General features: G+C 42.5%; 1 protein-coding gene across 1 annotated transcript; it reads left to right on the top strand.

Annotated features, from left to right (window-relative positions):
- Positions 1–4,145: 4,145 nt before the first annotated feature.
- On the top strand, positions 4,146–24,670 carry LOC101174137 (ladderlectin-like). The gene is made up of 9 exons (XM_004079556.4): positions 4,146–4,789; positions 4,864–4,975; positions 5,185–5,343; positions 22,531–22,745; positions 22,814–22,846; positions 23,624–23,733; positions 23,813–23,947; positions 24,022–24,133; positions 24,304–24,670. Exons 4-9 carry the CDS (start codon positions 22,676–22,678, stop codon positions 24,372–24,374), a joined length of 531 nt encoding a protein of 176 aa, XP_004079604.1. The 5' UTR covers positions 4,146–4,789; positions 4,864–4,975; positions 5,185–5,343; positions 22,531–22,675; the 3' UTR covers positions 24,375–24,670.
- The last annotated feature ends 269 nt before the right edge of the window (positions 24,671–24,939 follow it).

Genomic DNA, 24,939 nt, shown 5'->3' with positions numbered 1-24,939 from the left:
TTTGGACTAAAAGTGTGGAGTCATCATGGGTGCTCTGTTTGTGCTCACACCTAACGCTGGACTTATGCTGGTCCGTCTGCGGTGGCTCCCCCCACATGGTGCAAACGTAAGGAGGTCGACCTCTGATTGGAAGACTGCAGGTTCTGTTCCCACCCATGTGTTGGCAAGGTCTTGAACCCCACGTTGCTCCTAGTGGTCATAAGTTGGCACCAGTATTCTGCAGCGTGTGAATGAAACTGTGACTAAAGCGCTTTGGGCCTTTTTAAGAAGGTAGTAAAGCGCTACACAAGTACACATCTTTTACAGTTTGGGTTGTGTGGGGAGTCCGTCCCACGACCATCAGTTAGGTTACGTGGTCTCTGGTGTGTCCCTCCTCCCCCTGGATTCCAGAAAAGTGGTTTGTCCCCCACCGTACTGTTCACTGATGAGTGATGGTCGTCAGTGTTGCTGGAGAAGGTGAGGTCTTCAGGGTTTATTTGGTGGAGGAGGAGCAACAGTCTGGACTGCCTCACCAGTCAGAGCAAAACCAATGTGGTTATTGTAGATGGTCCAGTCACTGCTGGTTCTTACCTCAGAGACATCCTAGAACCATCATCATCCCCTAATTCCACCATAAGACCCCTGACTTTCTGCTCATCCATGAAAACATGGTGGCAGAATTGGCACAGCTGGACTTCAGGAAGTGGGAGTGACTGATGGGCTACCAGGAAATGTCCCCTGACCCGGAACCCCAGAGAGCAGGTCTGGGACCAGCTGAAGCAGAGACTGGATGAGGGTACCCCACCCCCAAGTGACCTGGCAGAACTTCAATGTAGCACCTATGGAGGAGTGGAACGCCTCAGAACGACATGAGGCCGGTGAGGAGCAGGAGACGCCGCTGTCATTGCAGCAAACGGTGGAAATGCCTGCTAGTGACATGATCAATGTCACTAGCAGGCATATATTAGTAACCCTTGTTCTATCCTAGACACTTTAACGTTAGGAGTTGGGTCATCTAGACCCACTAGACAGTGCTCTGAACCTTTTTTCTTCAATGATTTGTGATCTTCACTGGTGTCCATGGATTACATGAAATCTTTCCACCTTTGTCATGGTAGGGACAACACCTCAATGGAAGGGGGGGGGGTCATTTAAGATAGCACAAGGGATAATGGAAAAGGGTGTTTCTTCTCGTTCATTATTAGAAAAATCCGAGAAAACGAATTTCATGAATATTCAATGCAAAATGGAAAATCACTCATGGAAATAACATCCCTGACCTTTTGAGAGTTGTGTACCTGACGATTTGCTCTACGGATTTTTGTAGAAACTTCATTTTCAACAACTGTTTTTAAAATATTGATCAGCAGCTGGTGGGTAAAAGTCATCTGCTACACCACGCCTCTGATTCATTCTTCCCTTTGCCTCAGAAATGTCACATTTACTTAAAGTCCAAATCTTCCAACACGTCGACGAGATCCACTTCCAACTGCTCTCTCTCCTTGGATCACATCCTTGCTGTTGATGTCCCTCAATCCAGATGACCGAACGTGAACAATCATGAGGCAGTTTGTTTCATGCGTCCAAAGTGTAATTAAATGAAAGTACAGAATAGAAGAGCAGATGTGCAGGTAAAGTTTAGCTTTCAGTCTTTCTCCACTGGCTCTTTCAGACACAATGGACCATCCAGCTTCATCCGATGTGTTGCTTTCTTTCTTCTGTAGGCTGCTTTCTAGAAACTAAAGCAAAGCTTTATTTTTAAAGAAATAAGAGGCCTTAACTCAAGCAGCAGCAAAGCTCCACCAGCGTTTGTCTGGCCTTTGTGACAGTGGTCTTCATCTGTTCTTGGCGCAGACGTACGGTAGAAGTGTACTACATGTCATGTCGTCCCAGCATCTCCCCCCTTAAGAGACAAGAACAGGTCTGTTTCTGATAACCTTTTAAAAACTTTTCTCACTTTTGATGCAATACTGGACCCACTGAAGCCGCTAACTTGTATCTCCAATATTTTAAAGGACCATGCACTCACCGGAACAATTCATTCGCAGGCAGTTCCAACTGCGTCCGTGGTTAATGTGCGTTCCAGTTGGTGTAACGGAAAGCCGTGCCATCAGTCCACAGCCAATGACCCTCCTGGAGGAGCGAAAAAGTATTTTTTAGCAAATGGTTTCTAGAACTTATTCTCAGAACATAGATGTACATGTCTGTTTAAAAAACAATGTCTTTATGTTTTATGGACCTAACCAATATTGGCACTGCCTGCTCTTGCCCCATTTGAAGAGTCAGTACCCACATATCTCTGAATGAGTCTTGATAATGGACCTCCAATTAAATGCCGTAACCTTTTTTCAGCTGCAATGTTTTTATCTAAGATCAAATCTCTTGAGTCAAAGCCAAATTTTGTTCTGGCTCAATGATTGCAGCTACTTGTGTGCTGGGTTGCCTAAAGTTTCAGTGGCGAGGCTGCAGTTGGTTCAGAATACAGTAGCTGGTTTCATCTGTGGTGCTTAGAAGTTTGAGTGTTTAACCCCATCCTGGTCCCATTGAACTGGCTGCCAGTTGAATATTGGATTTCTATTAAAATTCTTGGTTTTACATTCAAGTCATTGGAAGCGGTTGCTCCCTCTTAACTGTCTAATTGCTTTTAAAATACCCCCCCCCCATGTCTCAGTGTTCTTCAGACCAGTGTGTACTGCTGGTTCCAGGAACCAACTGCTGTGCATTTGCTGCGTTGGCTCCTTAACGGCCACCAAGATATAAGAGAAGGTTCCCTCTTGGAGAGTTTTAGGGCTAAACTCTTCTTCCACTACCAGGCCTAAGTTATTCTTAGTCTTAAATCAGGTTTTTCTATTGTCAAGGATATGGAGCAGAAGGATTTAGACTCATTTCAATAATAATTTCCTCATTTTTAGATCGTAGCTCTTATTGAGACAAAAAAAAAGTGACTGCTGATTTTAAGAAAGCTTTGGAAAGTGTTGAGCAAAGAGAAGTTAAAACCATTTCAAATCTGCTAAACTATCTTAAATGTCTAACAAGCTTTGAGATACTTGCATTTATTTTAATAATTTACAGTGTAGGCTATCATTAGTCATGGGGAACAGTTGTGCGTGAATAATGTGCCTTTTATATGCACATCCAGCAGTGATTCGTGCAAATTCATGCATTCAAATTAGGGTAATTAAAATTTGATGTGTGCCGTATACGTGATATAAAAGTTATGCATCGGTGGTACACGTGTGGAGAGTCTGTTAGATACACATGAAGCGGTCCTGGAAAGCCACAAATTTGAGTATGGACACCCCCGAGGTTTCTTCTTCTTCTTTTCTGTAATCCCTTTTTTTTAGGAGTTTTTCCTTACCGCAAAGGAGGGTGTAAGGGCAGGGATGGCACTTTAGTTTAGCCAGTTTATTAGTTCAATTTAGTATTTTCTTATTGAATTCTATGTACTCATGATCCTTTTGATTTTATGTTTTACTTTTTCAATTACGGATATGAAGCCCATTGAGACGACTGTGAATCTGGGCTACACAAATTTGATTTGATTTGAAATGGTTTATTTCAAGCAATTAATTAGAAATAATACACAAAAGCAATATAATCATCAGTTATACATTCATACAGTAACTAATCAAACTTAGGATAATTATACATATTAATAAATATTGCTTGAAAGGGAGTGGAAGGAAGCAAACTTATATAATCCCACCCTGTTATACTATAACCATTTGATTTATCATTATCCGGTTCCTAGCTTTTATCAGACAGAATTAAGAATCTTGAAATATCAATAAAGCACATGACAAACATGAATTACTTAATTGTAATGTAAAAATAACTATTTATAACAACATGGTAAATGCAGATCAAGTATATAAAATATATATAAAATATATGCAGATCATGTTACTTATAAAAGTCATTCATATGATTCGAAAATAATACTATATCAGTAAAGTAGACAACACTGTTTCAGAGATTTTCATAGCAAAATAAAGTATCAAAAGTTAAAAACATGTGCAAAATTATGCTACATTAGGAAAGATTTTTGAATCAATTTATCAATTTTTGGAGCAGTGAAGTAATATCATTAAAAGTCAATCAATTTAACCATTGTTTTACTTTTTTATTTTTTTATTTTGCATTTTTTTTATAATAGAGTAATGCTGTAAGGGAAAATAAAAAATAAATAATTCACTTCAAATAAAATTGAATTGAATTGAATTAAAGCACACTGGGGCTCACTTGCAAGCAAACAGAGAGCCTGGCCTAACAGGTGGAACTGTTTGCTTTTGTGGTCCCATCCGGATTTCAGATGAGCTTCTGAAGGGGATTGTATGAATAAGTTAACTCTTAGACTGATTTAAACTGATCCATCTGTGGTGCATCTCTGTTGTGTTGACACAAATAATAGAAGGTTAATTAATCATCTATCCGCCCATCTTCCTCCACTTATCAAGGGCCGGGTCGCGGGGGCAGCAGTCTAAGCAGAGATGCCCAGACTTCCCTCACCCCAGCCACTTCCTCCAGCTCCTCTGGGGGGACCCCGAGGCCAGCCAAGAGACGTAGTCTCTCCAGCGTGTCCTGGGTCTTCCCCGGGGCCTCTGCCCAGTGGGACATGCATGGAATATCACCCCAGCGAGGCGTCCAGGAGGCTTCAAGACTAGATGGCCGAGCCACCTCAACTGGCTCCATTGGGGCCAACCTGGCCTCGGTTAGAAACAACTGCGAGAACATCGAGCTCCTATCGCTGATAAAGCAGAAACAAGGCCTCTATAAACCAACTTGGATCGCAGGCTCTGATGCTCCAACGGTATTAACATACTTAACATACTTGGATTCTCTGGTTGTTTTTACCATTTATGACCAAAACATTTCTGTTTGCAGAATGGTGTTTGGTTTTGGAGTGATGGGAGCAACTACCAGTACACCAACTGGTGTCCCAATGAGCCCAACAATCACAATGGCCAACAGAAGTGTTTGCAAATGAGTTACACAAGTAAATGAGAACTTTTTATAACTGATGGCAGAATCTATATTAATACATCTCTGCAAGATTTTAAGCATGACCCATTGTATGTCAAATACCCTAAAAATTAAATCTAGAAAAGGTAATTCATCACAATAAACAGACAGACGATGCTGGGACGATTTGGAGTGGTGCTATCCTCTGACCTTTTCTGCTGTTTTTCATGTTCATCTCCACAGGTGAACTGGATTAATGGTGGGGGGCTCCTGAAACCCACTTCCACCTGCCCTGGCTCTATTAATGACTGGTTTTTACCAGCACTTACCTGCCAGTCCAACTAACGCCTAGTGCTATTGAGACCACACCTGGTCAGAAGTTACTAAGTTGGCATCTGAAAAGTTAGTAATTCTACTTCTTCTTACAGCCTGATCAACCCTTGATTACCTTTACCTTTGGACAGGATTGACCACCACCCATACTAATGTCTGGATTTCACCACCTTCCTTTACATGATTTGCTTGTTTTACATCAGGCAGCTTCCTCCTCTTTCCAACATGACAAGATCATAACATTTTTTCTAAAACAGGCTGAGAAATATGGGCCTCTGTGGTTCTGTTCTGAACTGGTTGTATTGCTCTCTCAAAGATATTACTTCAGAAATCCATAAAATCCACAGTGGGGTTATCCAAGGATAAATTTTAGGCTCACCAGTTTTTAATCTATTTCTGCTGCCACTTGAGGGTGTCATCAAAAAGGATGTGGTTTGTTTACATAGTTATGCTGATGACACACAACTTTACATTGCTGTGTCTCCTGAGGAGGAAGACTCAGTTAATGCACTTTTAAACTGTATTTTTTTAGACATTGAGTCATGGATGGCAGAGAACATTTTATTAAAACTAAAAATAAACTCTTCAGAGTGTGAGAAACCTGGTGTCAGGAACTGGTGGTGCAGAACCCAAAATGCAGGAGACCAGGCTTGGTGACTGAAAGTGAACCATGACAAAACCCAGAGAGCAACAACAGAGTGACAAAGCAGAGCAGATGACCTGAAAACTGAGACGCTTGTATAAGGTGAAGGCAATTAACTGAAACCTGGAATTGGTGTGACTGACAGGGCAACTCAGAAAATAACAAAAACTGAAAAACCAAACAAAATCACAGAATCCTTACAGTACTCCTCCCCAAAAGGGCAGATCCCAGATGCCCGGTACATCTGAGAGGAGGGGACCTGGAGGAACAAAACAATAACGAGCCAGACAGATGTGAGGAGCATCAGAGAACACCTTTCCTCAGGAACAGGCACGAAGAGGAGGAGTCCCAATGACTCTCCCCAGGGGCAGGAAACATGGCCAAGGGGGATGAAGGGCGACCATCCTCAGGGACATGGAACATGAAGTGTAGCCCCGACAACCCCCCTCAGGGACGGATTGGGTGGACATGACACGAGTATGGCTGAAGGAAAACCCATCTGGTGTGGCGTAGAATGGAACAGTGTGGCAAAAAAACCCTGCAGCAAAAAGTCCCTGCATTTTGGGACCTTCACAATCAATTCAAGACACCAGAGTTTATTTTTGACTCTGAGATGAATTATACCCCACAAAAACAGGACTGCATCATCTTTCAAACATTGCCCGTTCCTCTTTCTTGCTAGCATGGAGGTGCTACTGGATGCTTTCTTTCTAGTAGAATATTGAGACTCCCTGCTCTCGTGTCTTCCTACAAAGAGGATTTCAAACCTTCACCTTCTGTAGAATTCAGCCCCACGTGTGCTGATGAGGACCGGGGGCAGGAACACATTTCACCAATTTTAAATTGGTTCCCTGAAGTTTTTTGATTGGTTTATGAAGGTTTTTATGGTCCTGGGACGTCACATTCATTTGGTATAATTTTACAGTACGAGGCCTCATGGACCTTGATGTCCTCTGCTGCAGGCCTCTAAAACTTACATTGAGGCTTTATTCAGTTATTTTGGATCTTACCTGCAGAACAGTCTGAGAGCCTCAAGGATGCAGACACTGGTCATGTCTGGCTGCTTGATGCTTGATCAGGTGGTGACATCCTCTTTGATCATGAGTGGGTCGGTCACTGGCGGTGACAGATCCCCAAAATATCAGCCTCACATCAGCAACATTCAGATTTCCACTTCAGTTTTATCTATTTTTTAGGTTTTATTCTTATTTTATTGATTATCTTTGAAAGGGTTTGGGGCATTGTGGGTATTATATAATTCCACTTAAGTTTTATGCCTGTAAAGCCCTAAGCAGTACTGTTTTAAGGTCCTGTAAAAAGTCAGATCAGGTGTAATGTTTAGCTCCTGACACCAGGGGGCAGTAACGTATGCATTTACTATCCAGAGACTGTTGAGTCTTTTTATTTCTAACTGATTTTCTTCATTAATGAGTTTAACAACAGAGTAATAATTACAAACTCAATAGAACTAATTATAAGGGTGTAACAGTACACTAAAATCTCATTTTGGTTCGGTTCAGAATTTTATGGGGCTCTGTTCAGTACGTTGTCTGTATTTCTTCAGCACAAAAAGGGAGACAAGAAATTCTTACAAAATGCATTTATTGGTTTTATATAACAATAAATAAAATTGACCTATGCAGGTGATCTGCTTTAGAAAATAAGAAAAACTATTAGCTGCCATGAACCAAAAACTTTGGATACACTGGACTGAAAAAAAAAAAGATTTTAACTTGAACATTTTTTTTTCTTGTATACTTGATTGTTACAGTCGGTGATGCCATTTTAAGTTTGTTAACAGGTTAGATGTGTTACTGTGGCATCTTTGTGTAACAATGTCGACACACAGTCTTTCCCCTTTATGGATGCTGACAACAAAGCCAAAGTTTTCTCCCCACACAGGAGATTTTAAGGAGATGGGGGGGTGGGGGGGTTTGAGGCCAATCTCTGGCCTCGCTGTCACCTTCGTCTCCTCATAGCTGTTGAAACTGAACTGTGATGAGGCGCAGGCCGGGGAGATCCTCTCCAGGGCCGAAAGCGGATCTTCCTTCGGGGTTCACTTCCCCATTCGGATCCTCAGAGCCTCCATAGCGGGTCATTAATAGAACCACTCTCCGTTCTTTTTTATTACTGTTCCGGCAAACTGAGCAACACACCCTGAACGTGCGCAGACACCGTTGAGCATCTCTGCGGAAACTCGTGGTTAACATTAGTTCCGCCTCAGTGGAAAGTTAATACATTTGAGGGGGGAAATCAAACCAAAAAAAAGAAAAAACAAAACGGTACATAAGTGATCAGAATCGAAATTTCCATACTGAAACGGTTTAGAACAACTATGTCTACCGTTACACCCCTACTGAATTAACGGTGAAATATTTGCAGTGCAAAAGTAGATGTTCTTAGTGACCCAGAAGACGGTTTGCAAAGCATGTTTGATGTCAGTTTATGTCATCGTTTGTTCATTAGAATGTTCAGGCCTTGCACGGCATCTTCTGTCATCAGTGTGTGAATGTGTGTGTGTTTGGGTGAACAGGACTGTAACTGTAAAACATACGTCATTTATCATTATCATTTAATGTCGTCAGAAGAGATGCTAGTAAAAAACATGGAAAGGGATCTACCTTAAAGGTTACTGGTGAGACACCAGAGCTGTCCAGACAAAGTATGAAGAGCATCGAACGGACGGACACAGGGTAAGAAAGATACCCATGTGGAAATTAGTGGGGTAGGAAAAAATTGATTCAACAAAATATTGCTATAGTCTTTTGGCGATATTAGTATCGATATAAAATGCTGTCAGGAAGATATTTATTTATTTCTGAGCGTCCTTCAGCGTCTGACTCTTGTTTTCCACTTCAACCTCCGACTGCTAGTCTTTGAGCAGCTCTACACACACGAAAAAACAGGAAACTAACGAAGGATTCCTGCTCCCTCCTATCAAGTCAGTCAAAGGGTTTGGCTGTCTACCAATCTGCCTCTTCGTGTTGAGAACAGGAAACTGGCTCCGCGGTTTGTTGGTCCCTTTCCCATCTCCAAAGTGGTCAATCCAGTTGCTGTTCGCCTGCGTCTACCGGACTCCCCCTATACACCCCAACTTCCAGACTTCCATGGTGAAGCCTGTCAACACCGGCCCTCTTGTCCCTCCTGCCGACGCTCCATCGCCAGCTCGGTACATTGATAGGGGTCCTGTTTATACAGTTAGACGCCTCCTCCGTTTTCGCCGCCCTGGACGAGGCTTGCAGGACCTGGTAGCTTGGGAGGGTTATGGTCCTGAGGACTCTGATTAGCCAGTTTCATAGTGACCATCCTGACCAACCTGCACAACTGTCGAGTGCCAGTCGTTGAGTAGGTACTGTCATGGCCCCTGCCGCCCCGCCCTCGCAACTGCTGCTCGTCAGGTCTGATTCTCCCCACCTGTGCGCCTCAGTATTTATGACTGCCACGCAGCTTCAGTCAACGCCGGAACATATAGCCATTCTGCCTGACTACCAGCCACATTAATGATCTCTGTTCACGAGTTCAAGCTATTGATCGCTTTTCCTGTCTGTGTGAACGCCTCAGGTTGTCAAGCTCTGTGCTCTCCTCCACAAAGCTGCAAATCCAAATCGGATCCTCCCCAAGATCCTGTCATCCCAGGCACCGGTTTGTAAAAGACTTCCTCATTCAAGGTTTACACTCCCCTCCCTGGTTCCCTCTAAGAGACAGAGTTTTTCGCCTTCCTCGCCTCACAGTCAGCTGGCTGCTCCTGTCACTTGCTGTGCCCTCTGGTTTCTACTCTGCGTACTACAAGTTCCAGCTCCTCAGTCTCCTCACCAAATAAATATCTAGTTCTTGCATCCCTGGGTCTGGCATTTTTGGTTGGTCCTCAAGATCGTTTCTGACACAATCAACTTTAAATATCATGTAGTTATCAGACATAGTTATTTTACTTTCATTCAATTACATCATAATGCTCAGGGCACTCTTGGACAGGGCGCCCTGTGCATCAATGACTGCAGAATCCAGAGACTCTTGCTGCTACCAGGAGTATTGATCAGGAATATTTTCGCATCAACTTCTAATCATAATAGTTTTGAGGAAGAAGTTAACTTTGTACATTGTGTGAATTTGTGTTAATTTGTTCCAACGAAAAAAATTGTAAACAATTGAATTGAAACAATAATTTTATCCTAGTATGTTTATTTGTTTCTGCACCATGAGTGTGTGTGTGTGTGGGGGGGGGGGGGGGGGGTGACCGCCTTGTGCTTAGTTACAATGTGTGGTCCTGAATTAAATATCAGAAAAATTGGATAAATATTAATTTGCATAAACAAAATAGATTAAGTTAGATCAACATACTGAATTGAGTTGGATAGACATAAGAGATCAGGTAAAATAAACTTAATTCAATTACGTGTTACCAATGAAAGTGAGGACCCCTCCCTCAACTGTAGAACCGTAACAAACACATCAAGAAAACATTTCTAAATAAGGTGCTGACCCTAAGTCAGACCCAAACTCCACCTCCTTGAAGTGATTGTATTTTATGGGGGGAATCACAATTTGGTAAATGTTCTTTTACATGTTTTTACGCTGTCTATATTTAGTTGAAATAAGATCATTGTTGTTAATTGTTCTCTCTTTAAATATCCTATTAAAACAATTCAGTTTATTCCAACCTCAGGTGTGACCACGTCAGTCTAATATGGGATTGTTAAGTTCTGAACATCTTAGTGAACTAGAGGCGAATTCTGCATCATTTACAGCTTCAGCTCCTTCTTGAGTTAGGTCAAAATACTTTCCATAAATGGAAGGAGGTCTGTGCTTACATCTTTAACTGAACAAGCTGGTGTTTAAAGCTCACACGAATGTGTTCTTTATGATAATGTTGAGTCACTGCTGGCTCCGAGTGGCACAGAAGTGTGAAAGAGTTTCTGCTTATCAGCATCTGTCATCACTGTCATCAGTGGTTTTTATATTTAATGAAGAACTAAAAGAAAATGGTTTCTGCTTCAGAGAAACTGGCTGCTGCTAAGATGATGGTCAAATATCCCACAATGCTGCGTGGCGACCTAAATGCAATTTTTTCAGGAAATTCAGCAGGTGTTCGCTATTTAGCATTTATAATTGGGAGGCGACAGTCGCATTTCTCAAGAAAGCTAAATTAAAATGGAGACCAGTCGATTTGTTGACATCAGTCAGTGACTGCCCGGACAAATCTGGAGGTTACCCTTACTTAACGCCCTGGGCGTTAATGTGTCGCCATGACACAGAAAAAGCTGCAACCCAGCCAACAGGCAGAGGATCAACATTAAAGAGAGCAAAACGTTTCATAGGCTTTAGCGCTCCAGGTTTTCCACATAACACAAAATAAACCAGCCCATTACTGTGGTGTCATCAGCAAACTTAATGATGGTATTGCTGGAGTGGGTGGAGGTGCAGTCCTGTGTGTAGAGGGTGTAGAACAGGGGCCTCAGCACACAGCCCTGTGGGGGGCCGGTAATGAGGGTGAGAGCTGTCGACATGTGGGATCCTACTTTAACCCTCTGGGGGCGGGCTGTCAAGAAGTCCAAAATCCAGAGGCATGTGGAGGTGGGGAGTCCGAGGGCCTCTAGTTTGGAAACAAGTCTGTGAGGAAGGATGGTGTCAAAGGCGGAACTGAAATCCACAAACAGCAGCCTCATGTAGCTGTCACATGTCACATAGTGATAAATATCGTTTATTTGTGTTTCTAATTCTTATTAACTGAGCTATTTTAACCTTTAGTTAATAAGGTTGCAAATCCTGTTGAACGACCCGCAGAAGCCTTCTTTTTCACACTTTACTCCAACCTTTTATGACCAAAGGAATCAACTAAATTAGAGCAACTCTAGATTTTCACTTGTCCAGATTGTGTTGAAAAAGAAAACTATATTTAGTTATGGATTTTAACACAGTTAGAAGCAATGAGTATTTATTGAATTTCTGTTGGACGCCAAACTGCATCTGTCCTTCTCAGAACGTTTCCAGGATGTCTGCTAACAAAATCCGTGGAAAAAGTGAGAAGAGTTGTGGTCTTGACGTGAACATTTCACAGATGTATCACGAATGAACCACGTTGAAACCACGCACGAACTACGAGTAAACCACGCAAAGAACACGTAAACTAATGAAGAACATAAACAATGTATGACAATTGTGCAGTTTATCTGCAATTCTATTAGTGATTCGTGTGACAATTACGTAACTTTAACGTGATTTGTGCACCGTCGACGCGATACAAAAGTTATACATCGATGGTACGTGTGAAGAGTCTGTTCGATATACGTTTAATGGTTCTGTAAAGCCACAAATTTGTGTTTGCACAGGATTTTGCATAAGATTCAAGTAATAATTGTGCATAAATTATTTTAAATATGCCTGAACTACTTAATTCTTAAACGACCAAAAAGCTTAAAACTGAATTCATGTAAAGACCATCGGCCAAAACCCTCGACGGACATCTGTCCACATTGATGAATGACAAACACAAGAAACACTTATGAATTACGTAAATCATGCAGGTATTTTGAAATTTCATACCTGGAAAATGAGCAAATTGTTCCTAGTAGCTGTGTGACACGGCCTTAAGCCACTCTTTAAGGTGAATGATTGGAGCCAGCTCATGTCCAAAGTTGATTTTGCCCCACGCGAACAACCTTTTAGTACGTCCACTAGGCTTAATTTTGGACCAGGTCCTCCTCTAAGTCAGGCCTAAAAGTTCGAACTCTGACTGCCCTGTAGTTGAAAAGACAATTTAGATCATTTTCTTGATGAGACTTTTGTTACTTATAGAATTAGATTTCCACTCCTTCTATTATACCAATGGTTTGTCTCTTTGATTCTCAGGTGAGTCTGTTTGCATGTGCACCTTTCACTTAAGCACACAAGGGCTTGCCTGAAAACAAACAGAGTCTGCCCTACAGGTGGAGCTGTTTGCTTTTCTTGTCCCGTCCAGAGTTCAGATGAGCTTTTGAAGTAGATCATATGATTAAGTTAACCTGTAGCCCTTGTGCTATCCTAGACACTTTAACGTTGGGCGTGGGCTCATCTAGACCAGGGGTGTCAAACTCATTTTGGTTTGGGGGCCACATTCAAGGCGTCTGATCCCAAGTGGGCCGGACCACTAACATAAAAGCAAAAAACAGCGTTTTTTTTTTTTTTACTGAGTTGGAAAAAATGCCTCAACCAACACAGTAGCCTAATCAGTTATAATTACACACTCATTCACAGAGTCCAATGGATCTCAAATAAAATGCATTTCACTTAAAAAAAATTTGTTTATTCAATATTCACAGACTGAATTTTTTACATCTGACGCAATCCCGATAATAAACTCAAGAGGGGCTACAGAAAAAATGAAACACCTGCCTAGAATATAAATATGCAAATCAATGAAAAATTAAACTGAATTAAACTTGCAAACATCCCACTGTAGTAAATGCAGACGGTTATTTATCTGTCCAGCTAATAATTGCTAAAAAAAACATTTCTTAACTGCAAATGGTGAAACTTTTCTTTGTGGTGAGTCTCATAGTGGTGCTGAATGTTGTATTCTTGGAGAACCTGTTGATGACATACCAAGCATGCAGGTTTACATTCAGCTCTGTGAACAAATAAAACGCTTTCCATTTTCCTGGAAAGCTCAGGACTTCACTTCAACTTTTTTTTTCTTTTTGACAACATTTTGGTCATTAGAGTGTCACTACTGATCATCCTTCAGTGATTAAGCTCACAGGGAACCAAACTACTGCCTACCCAGACACAGAGCTGTTAGGTTTCGTTTTTGGCACATGCAGAGTTATTTTGTTACACCTGTTAAGATTTTCCTTTGCTCCTCCTAGTGGCGGAATTGCGTATTTCGGTTATTTCTTTAAAAAATCATAACTCGCCACAGGAATGGACTAGAAACTTGCTTACTTTTTTAAACATCCTTATGATTTTTACACTTCGTGTGTGGGCCGGACTAAACCACCTGGCGGGCCGGATACAGCCCTTGGGCCGTATGTTTGACACCCCTGCACTAGACAGTGCGCTAAACCTTTTTTCTTCTATGATTTGTGATCTTCACTGGTTGTCATGGATTACATGAAATCCTCTTCACCTTTATCCACCTGTGTTTATGCTAGGGATAACATGTCAATGTAAGGATCGGGTCATCTGGATCCCATAGGATAGCACAAGGTTAAGGCTGATTTCCACTGGTCTGTCTGTGATGCATCTCTGTTGTGTTGGCACAAAATAATATAGTAGAAGGTTCATTAATCATCCGTCAATCCATCCATCTTCCTCTACTTATCAAGGACCGGGTCGCCGGGGCAGCAGTCCAAGCAAAGGCGCCCAGGCTTCCCTCTTCCCGGCCACTTCCTCCAGCTGCTCTGGGGGGACCTCGAGGCGTTTCCAGGCAGGCCGAGAGACATAGATACCTGAGTCCCCTCAACTGGCTCCCCTCGATGTGGAGGAGAAGCGGTTCCACTCTGAGCTTTCCACAAGTGACCAAACTTCTCACCCTGTCTCCCCTGCCACCCTACGGAATAAGTTCATTTCAGCCGCTTGTATTTGGGACCTAGTTCTTTCGGTCATGACCCAGAGCTCATGACCATAGCAGAGTATTGAAAAGAAGACTGACCGGTAAATTCAGAGCTTTGCTTTCTGGCTCAGCTTTCCTTGCCACAACAGACCAGTACAGTGACCGCATAACAACGAATGCTGCTCCGATCCGCCTGTCAAACTCATTCTCCGGTCTTCCCTCCCTCTTAAGCAAGACCCCAAGACATTTAAACTCCTCCCACTGGGGTAAGGACATCCACAGAGAGATGATGACATACCAAGCATGCAGGTTTACTACATAAAAAAACTACCTTTTTATAGTCGACAACCATGGCCTAAGATCTAGCGGTGCTGACCCTCATTCCAGCCGCTTCGAACTCCGCTGCAAACTGCCCCAATGTACGCTGGTGGTCCCGGCTCAATGAAGCCAACAGGACAACATCATCTGCAAAGAGCATAGAGGAAATCCTGTGGTCCCCAACTCAGGTCCCCTCCAGTCCGTAGCTGGACCTAAAAATTCTGTCCATAAAACTTTGAACACAACCGGTGATAAAGGGCAGCACTGCTGAAGTCCACTGTGCAACTGGAATAGGTCTGACTTACTGCCAGCTATGCAAGATCTTGGTCCCGTCATTCAGGAATTCAACCAAGATGGCGCAGAGGATGGTTGCCCTGGTGCTAGTGTGCTCTGTGTTATGTTTGTTTTTGTCAGTGTGCTCTTACACCAGTGAAGAGCTTCTAACCATCAGAACGTTGACTGTCAGACTTACTGCCGTTTTTTTTGGCGGCTGCGGCAGATTTAGTCAAATTTTTAAAAGCAAGAATGAGACGCCGGCGGAGAGGGAAATGCTCGGGAGTCCTTGTACACCTCCGGAGACGCGGCTCATGTTCGCCCTTACCTAGAATCTTCCTCTCCAACGTTTGCTGACTCGGCAACAAGATGGATGAACTGTCACTGCTGATGCGTCAGAACTGAGACTTTTCTTCCTCTTGTGCCCTGTGCTTCACGGAGACGTGGCTCAACAAGCAGATCCCAGACTGCGCGCTTTATTTGGAGGGTTTCCAGCTACTCTGCGCGGACAGACAACGGGACTTCTCCGGAGGAAAGGCAAGAGGCGCAGGTGTCTGTTTTTACATCAATAACGCCTGGTGTTCGGATGTGACTGTGATCTCAATGCACTGTTCTCCTGCGGTGGAATATTTCTTCATGAACTGCAAACCATACTAACTCCCCGCGTGAGTTGCTTCATTCATTCTGGCCGCTGTTTACATCCCGCCGTGGGCAGACGTGCACGAGGCCCAGAGCGCGCTCGCGGAGCAGATTCTCTGTGTGGAACGAACCTTCTCGGACTCTTTGATTATTATCCTTGGGGATTTTCATGAATGGAATCTGAGCCAGGAGCTTCCCAGATACAAACAGTTTGTGTCTGGGAATCACTGCTACATCACTGCTACAACAGACAGTGGTGCTTAAAGAGCTGTGGCCCGCGCGGCTTTGGGCTTCTTGGACCATGCCCTGATTCACCATATCCCCGGATACAGGCAAAAGCTGAAGCTCTCTAAACCTACAGTGAGGACTTCTAAGGCTACGTTCACACTGCAGGCTGAAACGACCCAATTCCGAATTTTTTGCCCCTAAGCGGCCCAATTCCGATCTTTTCATGACAGTCTGAATGACACAGATCCGATCTTTTCAATTGCGACCCAGGCCCCGTGGGTTTGCCGTCCTGATTCCGAATTGTAGCCGTTCTTTTCAATTGCGACCGCCGTCTGACCGGCCAGGCGACTTGATTCCGAACCGTACGTCATCGACACGCAACAAACGTCATCATTTTGCGTTGAAGTAGGCGGGAACGAGAACGTAAACATCAACCATGGTGGACGATGCTGCTGAGACCAGTCAGTGGAAGGGAAGCGAGATCCCCGATTGGATTAATATTTGGGGTGATCGCTCTTTTCAGGCCAAACTCCAGGGCTCTTATCGCAACTGGGCGGTTTTTGAAAAAATTTCCAGATAAATGGCAGAGCGTGGTGTTGAACCTTTCCCGCGATGACTTTTTTTTCTTTCTCCCCTTTCCGACCGTGCTCAGAAGCGCAGGGGACCCGAGGCGATCCTCCTCCTCCTCCCTTTTCTGATCCTTAGATTCTCCAGAACGGGTTAATAAAGAGTCCATAGCATTTAATCTGGGGGAAACCTTCTTTTATTACTGTCCTCCGTAACACACAACATGAATGTGCGCCCACACTGCCCACCCCCCCTATTCTCTATCGCGGCACGCGCTTGCACACACACACACGGGGCGCGCGGCCCCAACACATGCACATTTCTTTTCCACTACAGTGGGTACAGACGATCCCGACTCCATTGCTTTCTTAAAATGAGAAGATTGTAATTGTGCTGCTCCTTCGTGAAAATAAATTTAATATTACAAAAAGAGCTCCGCTTTTGACAAAACTGTTGTTGACATCCATTGTTAACGTTTGCTCCGCAAACAAGTGACGTCGTTCACCGTTGAGTATTCTTCTGGCTTCTACGCATGCGGGTCTCGTTTGGGTCGTGTCACGGTCACACTGGAGATCACAAAAGTTCGGATTTACTTGGAAATGTGAACGGTCTAGCAAACAAATCAGATTTTTTCAAAAAATCCGAATTGAGCATTAAGCCCTGCAGTGTGAACGTAGCCTATGATGTGGCCCAGGGAGGCTGTGAAGGAGCTTTGCACGTGTCTGGACACAATGGACTGGGATGTATTTATAACAAACCCTGATTCACACTCAGACCGAGACAGTTGAGGAAGGAGAAAATAGCAGCCTACAGAGCCAGAGACAAAAAAGAGCTGTAAGGGTGCTAAGTACCAGTTCTCAAAAGAGATGGAACAGACGAGCACAATAAACGCCTGGAAGGGCAAATCTTGGATACTGACGTCACCTCTGTTTGGAGAGGTCTTAGGCAAATCACCAACTCCAAGCCCAGAGCCCAACATGCTGCTGACGACCTGCAACTGGCTGAGAGGCTTAACACCTTTTATGCCAGGTTTGAAGTACCACTCCCCTCCTCCACCCCCCTCACTGCACAGGTTAGCTCAGTAACTTTGGAGCCACGTTCCTCCCCCAGCACTCCTACTGAGGTCAGCATGACCCCTCCGAACCACCTCTCCCCCACCACGTTTCGGTTACAGGAGAGGAAGTGCTAAACTCTCACTTATATGCCCAGTCAGTCACCAGTCCACTACCTGCACCTTGATCATCCTCAGTTTTCACTGTTTGCACTACTTATTCTATATATTGTTCTGACCATTGTGTCATTTTTTAATTTTGCTTACTGTTGTTCATTTTTTCTATTCTTACGTGTTTTATGTTGCACATTAGTACCGCTGCAAATTCCAATTCTGTGAAACTGCTCTGTTTACTGAAAATGGCAAAAAACACTCCTTGAATCCTTGAATACAGAGGCCAGACAGCCCTCACAAACGCTCCCCGGACCCTATGCTCCCAGAGCTTCCTCCACAAGATACCACTGGGGACACGATCAAACGCCTTCTCCAACTCGCATGAATCCTCCAGCATCCTAAATAGGGTCTAGAGGTGGTCCACTGACCGGGGCGGAAACCGTACTGTTGTTCCTGAATCTGAGGTTTGACTAGTGGACGGACTCTCCTCTCTAGGATCCTGTTAAGGACTTTCCCAGGGAGGCTGAGAAGTGTAATTCCCCAGTAGTTGAAAACACCCTCCGGTCATGGGGAACCACAACCCCTGTCTGCCGGTCCTGTGGTACAGTTCCCGACTGCCATGAGATGCTGGAGAGATGTGTCAGCTAACACTCCCACAGCATCCAGAGACTTGAGGTATTCGGGGTGGACTTTGTCCACTCCCGTAGCCTTGCCACTGAGGAGCTCATTGACTACCTCAGTGACTTCAGCTTGGGTGAAAGACAGCCTCACTCCAAAGTCCTCATTCTCTGCTTCCTCAAAAGAATTCATGTCAGGGGGATTGAGGAGATCTTTGAAGTATTCCTTCCACTGCCCGACAATGTCCCCAGTCGAACTCAACAGCTCCCCACCTGCACTGAAAACAGTGCCTGTAGAGAACAGGTTTCTGAGGCGCCAGATGTTTTGCCAGAATCTCTTCGAGACCTTCTCCATGGCCTCATCGAACTCCTCCCAGGACTAAGCTGTTGCCTCCGCAACAGTCCGTGCCTCAGCTCGCTTAGAATGCCGGTAGATGTCGGCTGCCTCTGGAGTCCCACAAGCCAGCCAGGCCTAGTAGGACTCTTTCTTTAGCTTGAAGGGATCCTTTACTCCCTGTGTCCACCAGCGGATTCGGGGGTTACCGCCGCGACAGGCACCAGAGACCCTGCGACCAAAGAAGACTTCCCAAACGAAGGGCTCAGCAAGAGGTTCCTAGCAGACCCTCACAGTGCGTTTGTGCCTCCTAAGTCTTTCCGGCCTTCAACCCTGCCAGCGAATCCAACTTACCACCAGGTAGTGAACGGTGGACAGCTCTACCCCTCTCTTTACCCAAGTGTCTAAGACACAAGGCCGAAGGTCGCCTGAAACTACTACAGTGTCGTTCATTGACCTCCTGCCTATGGTGTTCTGATGCCACGTGTATTGATGCGACACCTTTGCTCGAACATTGTGTTCATAATGGACAAACACTGTAAACCAGAATGAGTTCAGTGAACTCAAAATTTTTGAGGACACCGATTACATAATAAATTTTAAGTTAACTTACTTAAAAAGTATACGTTACTTTGAACTAAAAAAAGTTTGAGTTCAATAGAATAACACAATTTAATTAACTGTAAACTATAAATTTTTATTTAATTAACTTAAAGATTCTTACTTTACTGAACTAGCATATTTTGATTGTGTTGAACCTTAATACATTAGTTAATAAACTAAAAAACTTTAATATATCTCAACTTAAAATTTATCTTTTGAAGTCTAAACTAAGTCTTATTTATCCTTCTTAGTCAGGGCCATTCTTACAAAAGAAAAACTGAGGCAGAATTGCAATTGCAAGTTTATTTTTAAACCACCTTGCACAAGTACATTTGAACAACTTGTAGTACTAGAAAATGTATAACACTGCACAATTTGGGTAAAAAAAAGTGCATCAGCCATTAAAAAAAATACATCAGTCTTTAAAACAAACAAATGTGCACCAATCTTTTTTTACACCATTTCCTTATACAACTTTATTAAAAAAAAGCATTCTGCATTTCAAGAAAAGCAAAAATTGAGTATCAGCCTTTTTTTTTTTTACACTTTTCCCACATAAAACTTTTTCTTTGGCTGCCCTTTCCCACAAACATTGGCACTCAAAAAATTACCCATTTGGGAATGTCGCCTACCACAAGCTCATCTTCCACCACAATTGCTGTACTGAGCGGACAGAGATGCACTGAACTTGTATTGTAGTCGTTGACAGTCAGAATGCCAACAGAGGTGCTGCTGATGTCTGGCTTTGGTGACTCTTTAATTTGCAAAGGAAAAAAAAACAGTGTAGTATTAGAGAGAGTGAATTGATCGTTTGAGGGAAGAAAACTTTATGCAAAAACTACAACCTGAAATTGAATGACATTTTAAGACAATTAAAGAGATTTTAAGTGTCCACATTAAGGAGGGATCCTCCCCCAGGACGGACAGGCGATGTACCAGAACTCATAGAGAAGAACAAAATGTTCTATCTTAACAACTACATATTTAAAGTCCAGCAGATCTGCTTCATCCAGATGAAATAGGGGACGGCTGGGGGCGTGAGACGAGCCAGAGGCAGGATCCACAGCCAGGTGTAGGAGCACAGATGAGCTGAAGTGCAACATTTTTGGAGACTATGTACTCTGCCACACAACATTGCTTTGGAATGACTTTCTGGTTAAGTTATCTTGCCTACACAGCTGGAGTATTGACCAGTACTGTCACTGGTACTATTCAGCGAATAAACCATTATGCATCATAAAGTACTTACATTCCAAACTTTGAAGAACTGTGGGTCCTCCTCACGTTTGTATTTTGGAAGCCAGTGCAGGACAGGAGTAGGTTTGACAACAGCAGTCTGCTCTTGCTGCACAGAGACATATACATATTTCAAATGACTTCACCCTTGTCTTGCACAGTTCAGTTCATCTACTCTTTTAAATTATCTTTAAATTGTACTGTTATTTAAAAAAATACACTAAACATAAGATGACATTACATCATATCTACAAATGCATTGGGATCAACGTTGAAATTTTTTTCTCCAGTGAAGTAAACATTTACAGACATTCACTGAATTAGAAACGCTCAGTGATTAATATAAACCGACCCAAGTCAGTCCCTTATTTTAGCTATGCTAATGCATAATGTTGATTATGCCATGCAGTTATACCTCACCTGTTTATCATAGATAGACCTAGATTTCTGACTTGATTTGTGGGTTTAAGACACAGAGAATGAAGGTAGCTGCTGAGACTTTCTCTTTGTTTCTGTGGGCCAAAAATAATAACTTCGGTCTTGTTTGAGTTTAGCTGGGGAAAGTTGTTCTGCATCCACGCACTGATCTGTTGGAGGCAGTGGCTGAGTGAATCCACCGGCCCATATTCACCTGTTGTCAGTGACACATAGATCTGATTATCATCTGCATAGTTGTGATAAGATATGTTATTACTGCGAATTAACTGCCCTAGTGGCAGCATGTAGAGGTTGAACAGAAGGGGTCCCAGGATCGATCCCTAGGGCACACCACAAGTCAAGGCCATGTAGTCTGAGACACAACTCCCAATTTCAACAAAATATTTCCTGTCTTCTAGATAAGACTTGAGCCAACTTAGGGCAGATCCAGAGATGCCAACCCAGTCTTGGAGTCTGTGCAAAAGGATCCCATGATCAACAGTATCAAAGGCAGCGCTCAGGTCTAGCAGGATTAAGACAAGAGACTTTGCCATCATCAGTGTTCAGGCGGATGTCGTTGGTTACCTTGATAATAGCAGTTTCTGTGCTATGATGGGGTCTAAAACCTGACTGGAAAACATCAAATGAATTGTTTAATAAGAGAAAATCAGTGAGCTGTTGGTAGACAACTTTTTCAAGGACCTTTCCTAAAAATGGCAGATTAGAGATAGGTCTGTAATTATTCAGTACAGTACATCTTGAAGACTTCTGTGGCTGAGTTCACGTTCATGGACGTTATGATGTCATCACGTCTCTTTACTCATAAGTTTTGACACCAAGGTTTCATTTACTCAAAATGTTTTAGTCCAATGAAGATATAACTGTGGTCAAAGTTGAATCAGCTTGTAAGTTTTAAGCTGACTCGACTTGTTTGTTACTTTTGAGTTCTGTGATTATAAAACTTTTGAGCTCATTGCACTATTTGGGTTTACGATGAGCAAACTATGGATGACAAATGTTAAATTTTATAAGCACAAAAACTTAACATAATTTATGTTACAAAACATGCATTTTTCAAGGACTCAGGGTGGGACAAACTACTCAACCCAGGGGTGCCAGGACAAACCACTCCTTCATAAGCCACGGGGCAGACCAGAGATGTAATAGAGGCAATATAAACTAACTGATGGTCATGAGATGGAATCCCCATGCAACGTGAGGGACAGTAACTAGTGTAAATCCGGCGTTATGTGCTGTATTGGTGTTTAAGTAGACCGTCATAAATGTCACTGGCAAAGGCAAAATAACACACGCTATTTTCACTACCGTACTTCTTTAACCATTTACGTGCTTAACCTAAATCCAACATGTATTTCATAAATGGTTGAAGAGTTATGGTCAACAATGAAGCTAAAGCCTATACATATTATTGCATATATATTGGTTTATTGTTCTCATAGAGTTGTAAAAGTTGATGAAACACCACAGACCATCTTTTTTGTTCTATTCAGTTATCTCGGCTGACAACCTCCTGTTCAATATCGCCATGATACCATTTCAGTTAGAGTTTGCTTCAACTGTTTCTTGAAAATGAGGAAACACACTTTCTACCCGTATGATGCTTCTGTGGTCAGACCTGAGGATGATAAGTCTGAATCAGCCTCTTATCTTCTTCTGTTTGCTTTTTAGTAGTTCCTCAGTGAGTCGACGATGAGGAGATAAGGAGATAAGGAGCTGTATAAACCAGCCAGGCTTCCTTCAGAGCTAAGCAGCAGGTTGGACCTAGAGAGACAGAGCCTCTGGGATTGGAACCAACCAACACCTCGACTCCTTGATGATGGCGATGATGAAGTTGGCTGTGCTTGTCCTTGTTTGTGCCGCCGTAGCTCAGACCAGAGCTGATGGTTAGTATTTCTCTTAATGCTCCAAATGTGTATAAACAAACTCACTGAAATCTGTTGACTCTTTCCAGCTCCTGAGGCCGCTTCCTCTAAATCAGCTGAAGGTCAGTGGTGGCTTTTATTAAACCCTTCAAGACACTTTAACCCTCACATGCATGACTTATAATACCATCATAATGAAATTAGGTTTTATTTATTTTTGGGAATACAGAATAATCTTTTTTAGAAAAAAATAGCTACATCTTTAAATTCTACAAGATATATTTACCTGTCCACTTAAATGTACTTCATGAATTTTGTACAGTAAAAAAACATCAATTTTATGGTCATTTGTAGGTATAATTGTAGATGGATCAAAATATGGTATTGTGCTGTAATAGTTGTTCCTCTGTCTCTAAAGGTTGACTTATACATGGTTAGAAACAATGTCTCTGAATGGAGAACAGTGTAACAAAAGTAACAGTCATGAACTCAGCATCAGTCATTCCAGGATCTGGCATTCCATCGTCTCTGAACTACTATTTCTAAACTGATCATTTTCTTTTGGCTTAATATTGTATATTTCATATATGTTCTATCAAGGCTGTACACCATAGTAACTTCCATGCATGAAGGGGTTAAAGAGTTTTTGAGACATGAGCAGAAGTTAAGGCGTTCTGCAAGTACCGAACGGCAGAAATGTTTTTTAACATGTCAAAAGGATAAAATCATGAATGAGATCAAAGGAACTAGTTCCTCAGTGATTATTGCTGTTTTGGAGGCGTTTGTGCCAAAAATCTTTCATCATGTTAAATCGTCATAAAAAAAATTCATTGATATACAAATTATTTAACTTTTCTAAATCTTATGCTTTCTATAACTTTGCAATACTTCCTTTAAAGATAAGGTGGTGTTGGAAAAGAAACGACTATTATACCATGCTTCGTGGACTTCATTCGGCGGTCGCCACTTCAGTTATTTTCCAAGCACCATGACTTGGGCTGAAGCCGAGGTAAGATGGGTTTATTGATTTGATTAAATCCTCAAAATGGTTGATTTTTTACTTATCTTTGCTGTAATCTGTCATGTAGAGTTTCTGCCGGTCCATTGGGGGCAACCTGGCCTCGGTTAAGAACCGCTTCGAGAACACCGAGCTCCTGTCGCTGATAAAGCAGAAACAAGGACGCTACAAACCAACTTGGATCGGAGGCTCTGATGCTCAGACTGTATTAACATACTTAACATGCTTGGATTTTATGGGTGTTTTTACCACTTATGACTGAAACATTTCTGTTTGCAGAATGGTATTTGGTTTTGGAGTGATGGAAGCAACGACCAGTACACCAACTGGTGTCCCAATGAGCCCAACAATTACTTTGGCAACCAGAAGTGCTTGATAATGAGTGCTAAAAGTAAATGAGGACTTTTTATATATATATATCACCTAACTGATGACAGCATCAATAACAATACAGCTGTGCAGGAGTTTAACCATGACCAATTGTATTTCAAATACCCTAAAAATGGTAATTTATCACAGTAAACCAAAGTTTATGACCATTTTTCATTCCAACCACTACAGAGAGAAGATGCTGGGACGATGTGAGGTGCGGGGCGCGCAGACCCTTCATCTGTGCCAAAAGAAAATGTTGAATTCCAACATGAAGATGCCTTTTAACCTTGACAGATTCCTGCTTTTTTTCTCTCTGCTTGTTTGGTTTGATCAGTTTCACACCAGTTCTGAAAACTCCATCAAGTACTTCAGCTCTGTCGCTTCAGAGACAGAACCAGCCACTCACAATGCTGCTGGATGATCTCTGCACTCTTCTGAAAGTTTTTTGTAAAAAACTTCACATTTAAGTCAACTGGTCTTTTTTTTCTGGTAGTTTATTTTGCTTTTCTTTTAGCAAATTACAATTTTAAGCAAATTAAAAAGTTGGTGAAGACCAGTTTCCTTGTGTTTTGTTCAATGTCAGAATGTATCAACACAGCAAAGACGAGTGAAGGCAGCTGAGTACAGATACAGAGGTCAAAGGAAACAGAATTGATGTCTATGCAGGACGATGCTGTATAAACACTCCTGATCAAAATCTTCAGACCAGATAAGAAATTGCAGACCTTTCCCCTTTTTTACTGCTTGATTTTGACAAAGTTCTAAGTAGAGCTTCAATATGAAAAATAAGAAACAGGAACAAGAGGCCAAACATTTTGAGCAGAC

This window comes from Oryzias latipes, chromosome 18 (genome assembly GCF_002234675.1).
Source record: "Oryzias latipes chromosome 18, ASM223467v1".
Lineage (NCBI taxonomy): Eukaryota > Metazoa > Chordata > Actinopteri > Beloniformes > Adrianichthyidae > Oryzias > Oryzias latipes.
Note: the sequence above shows the minus strand (reverse complement) of the source record. Positions and strands in the feature narration are given on the sequence as shown.

Coding starts and splice junctions, on each gene's coding strand:
- LOC101174137 (XM_004079556.4), top strand. CDS start 22,676: ATGATGGCGATGATGAAGTTGGCTGTGCTTGTCCTTGTTTGTGCCGCC. Junction 22,847..23,623: donor TTCCTCTAAATCAGCTGAAG/GTCAGTGGTGGC, acceptor CTTCCTTTAAAG/ATAAGGTGGTGTTGGAAAAG. Junction 24,134..24,303: donor CTTGATAATGAGTGCTAAAA/GTAAATGAGGAC, acceptor CAACCACTACAG/AGAGAAGATGCTGGGACGAT.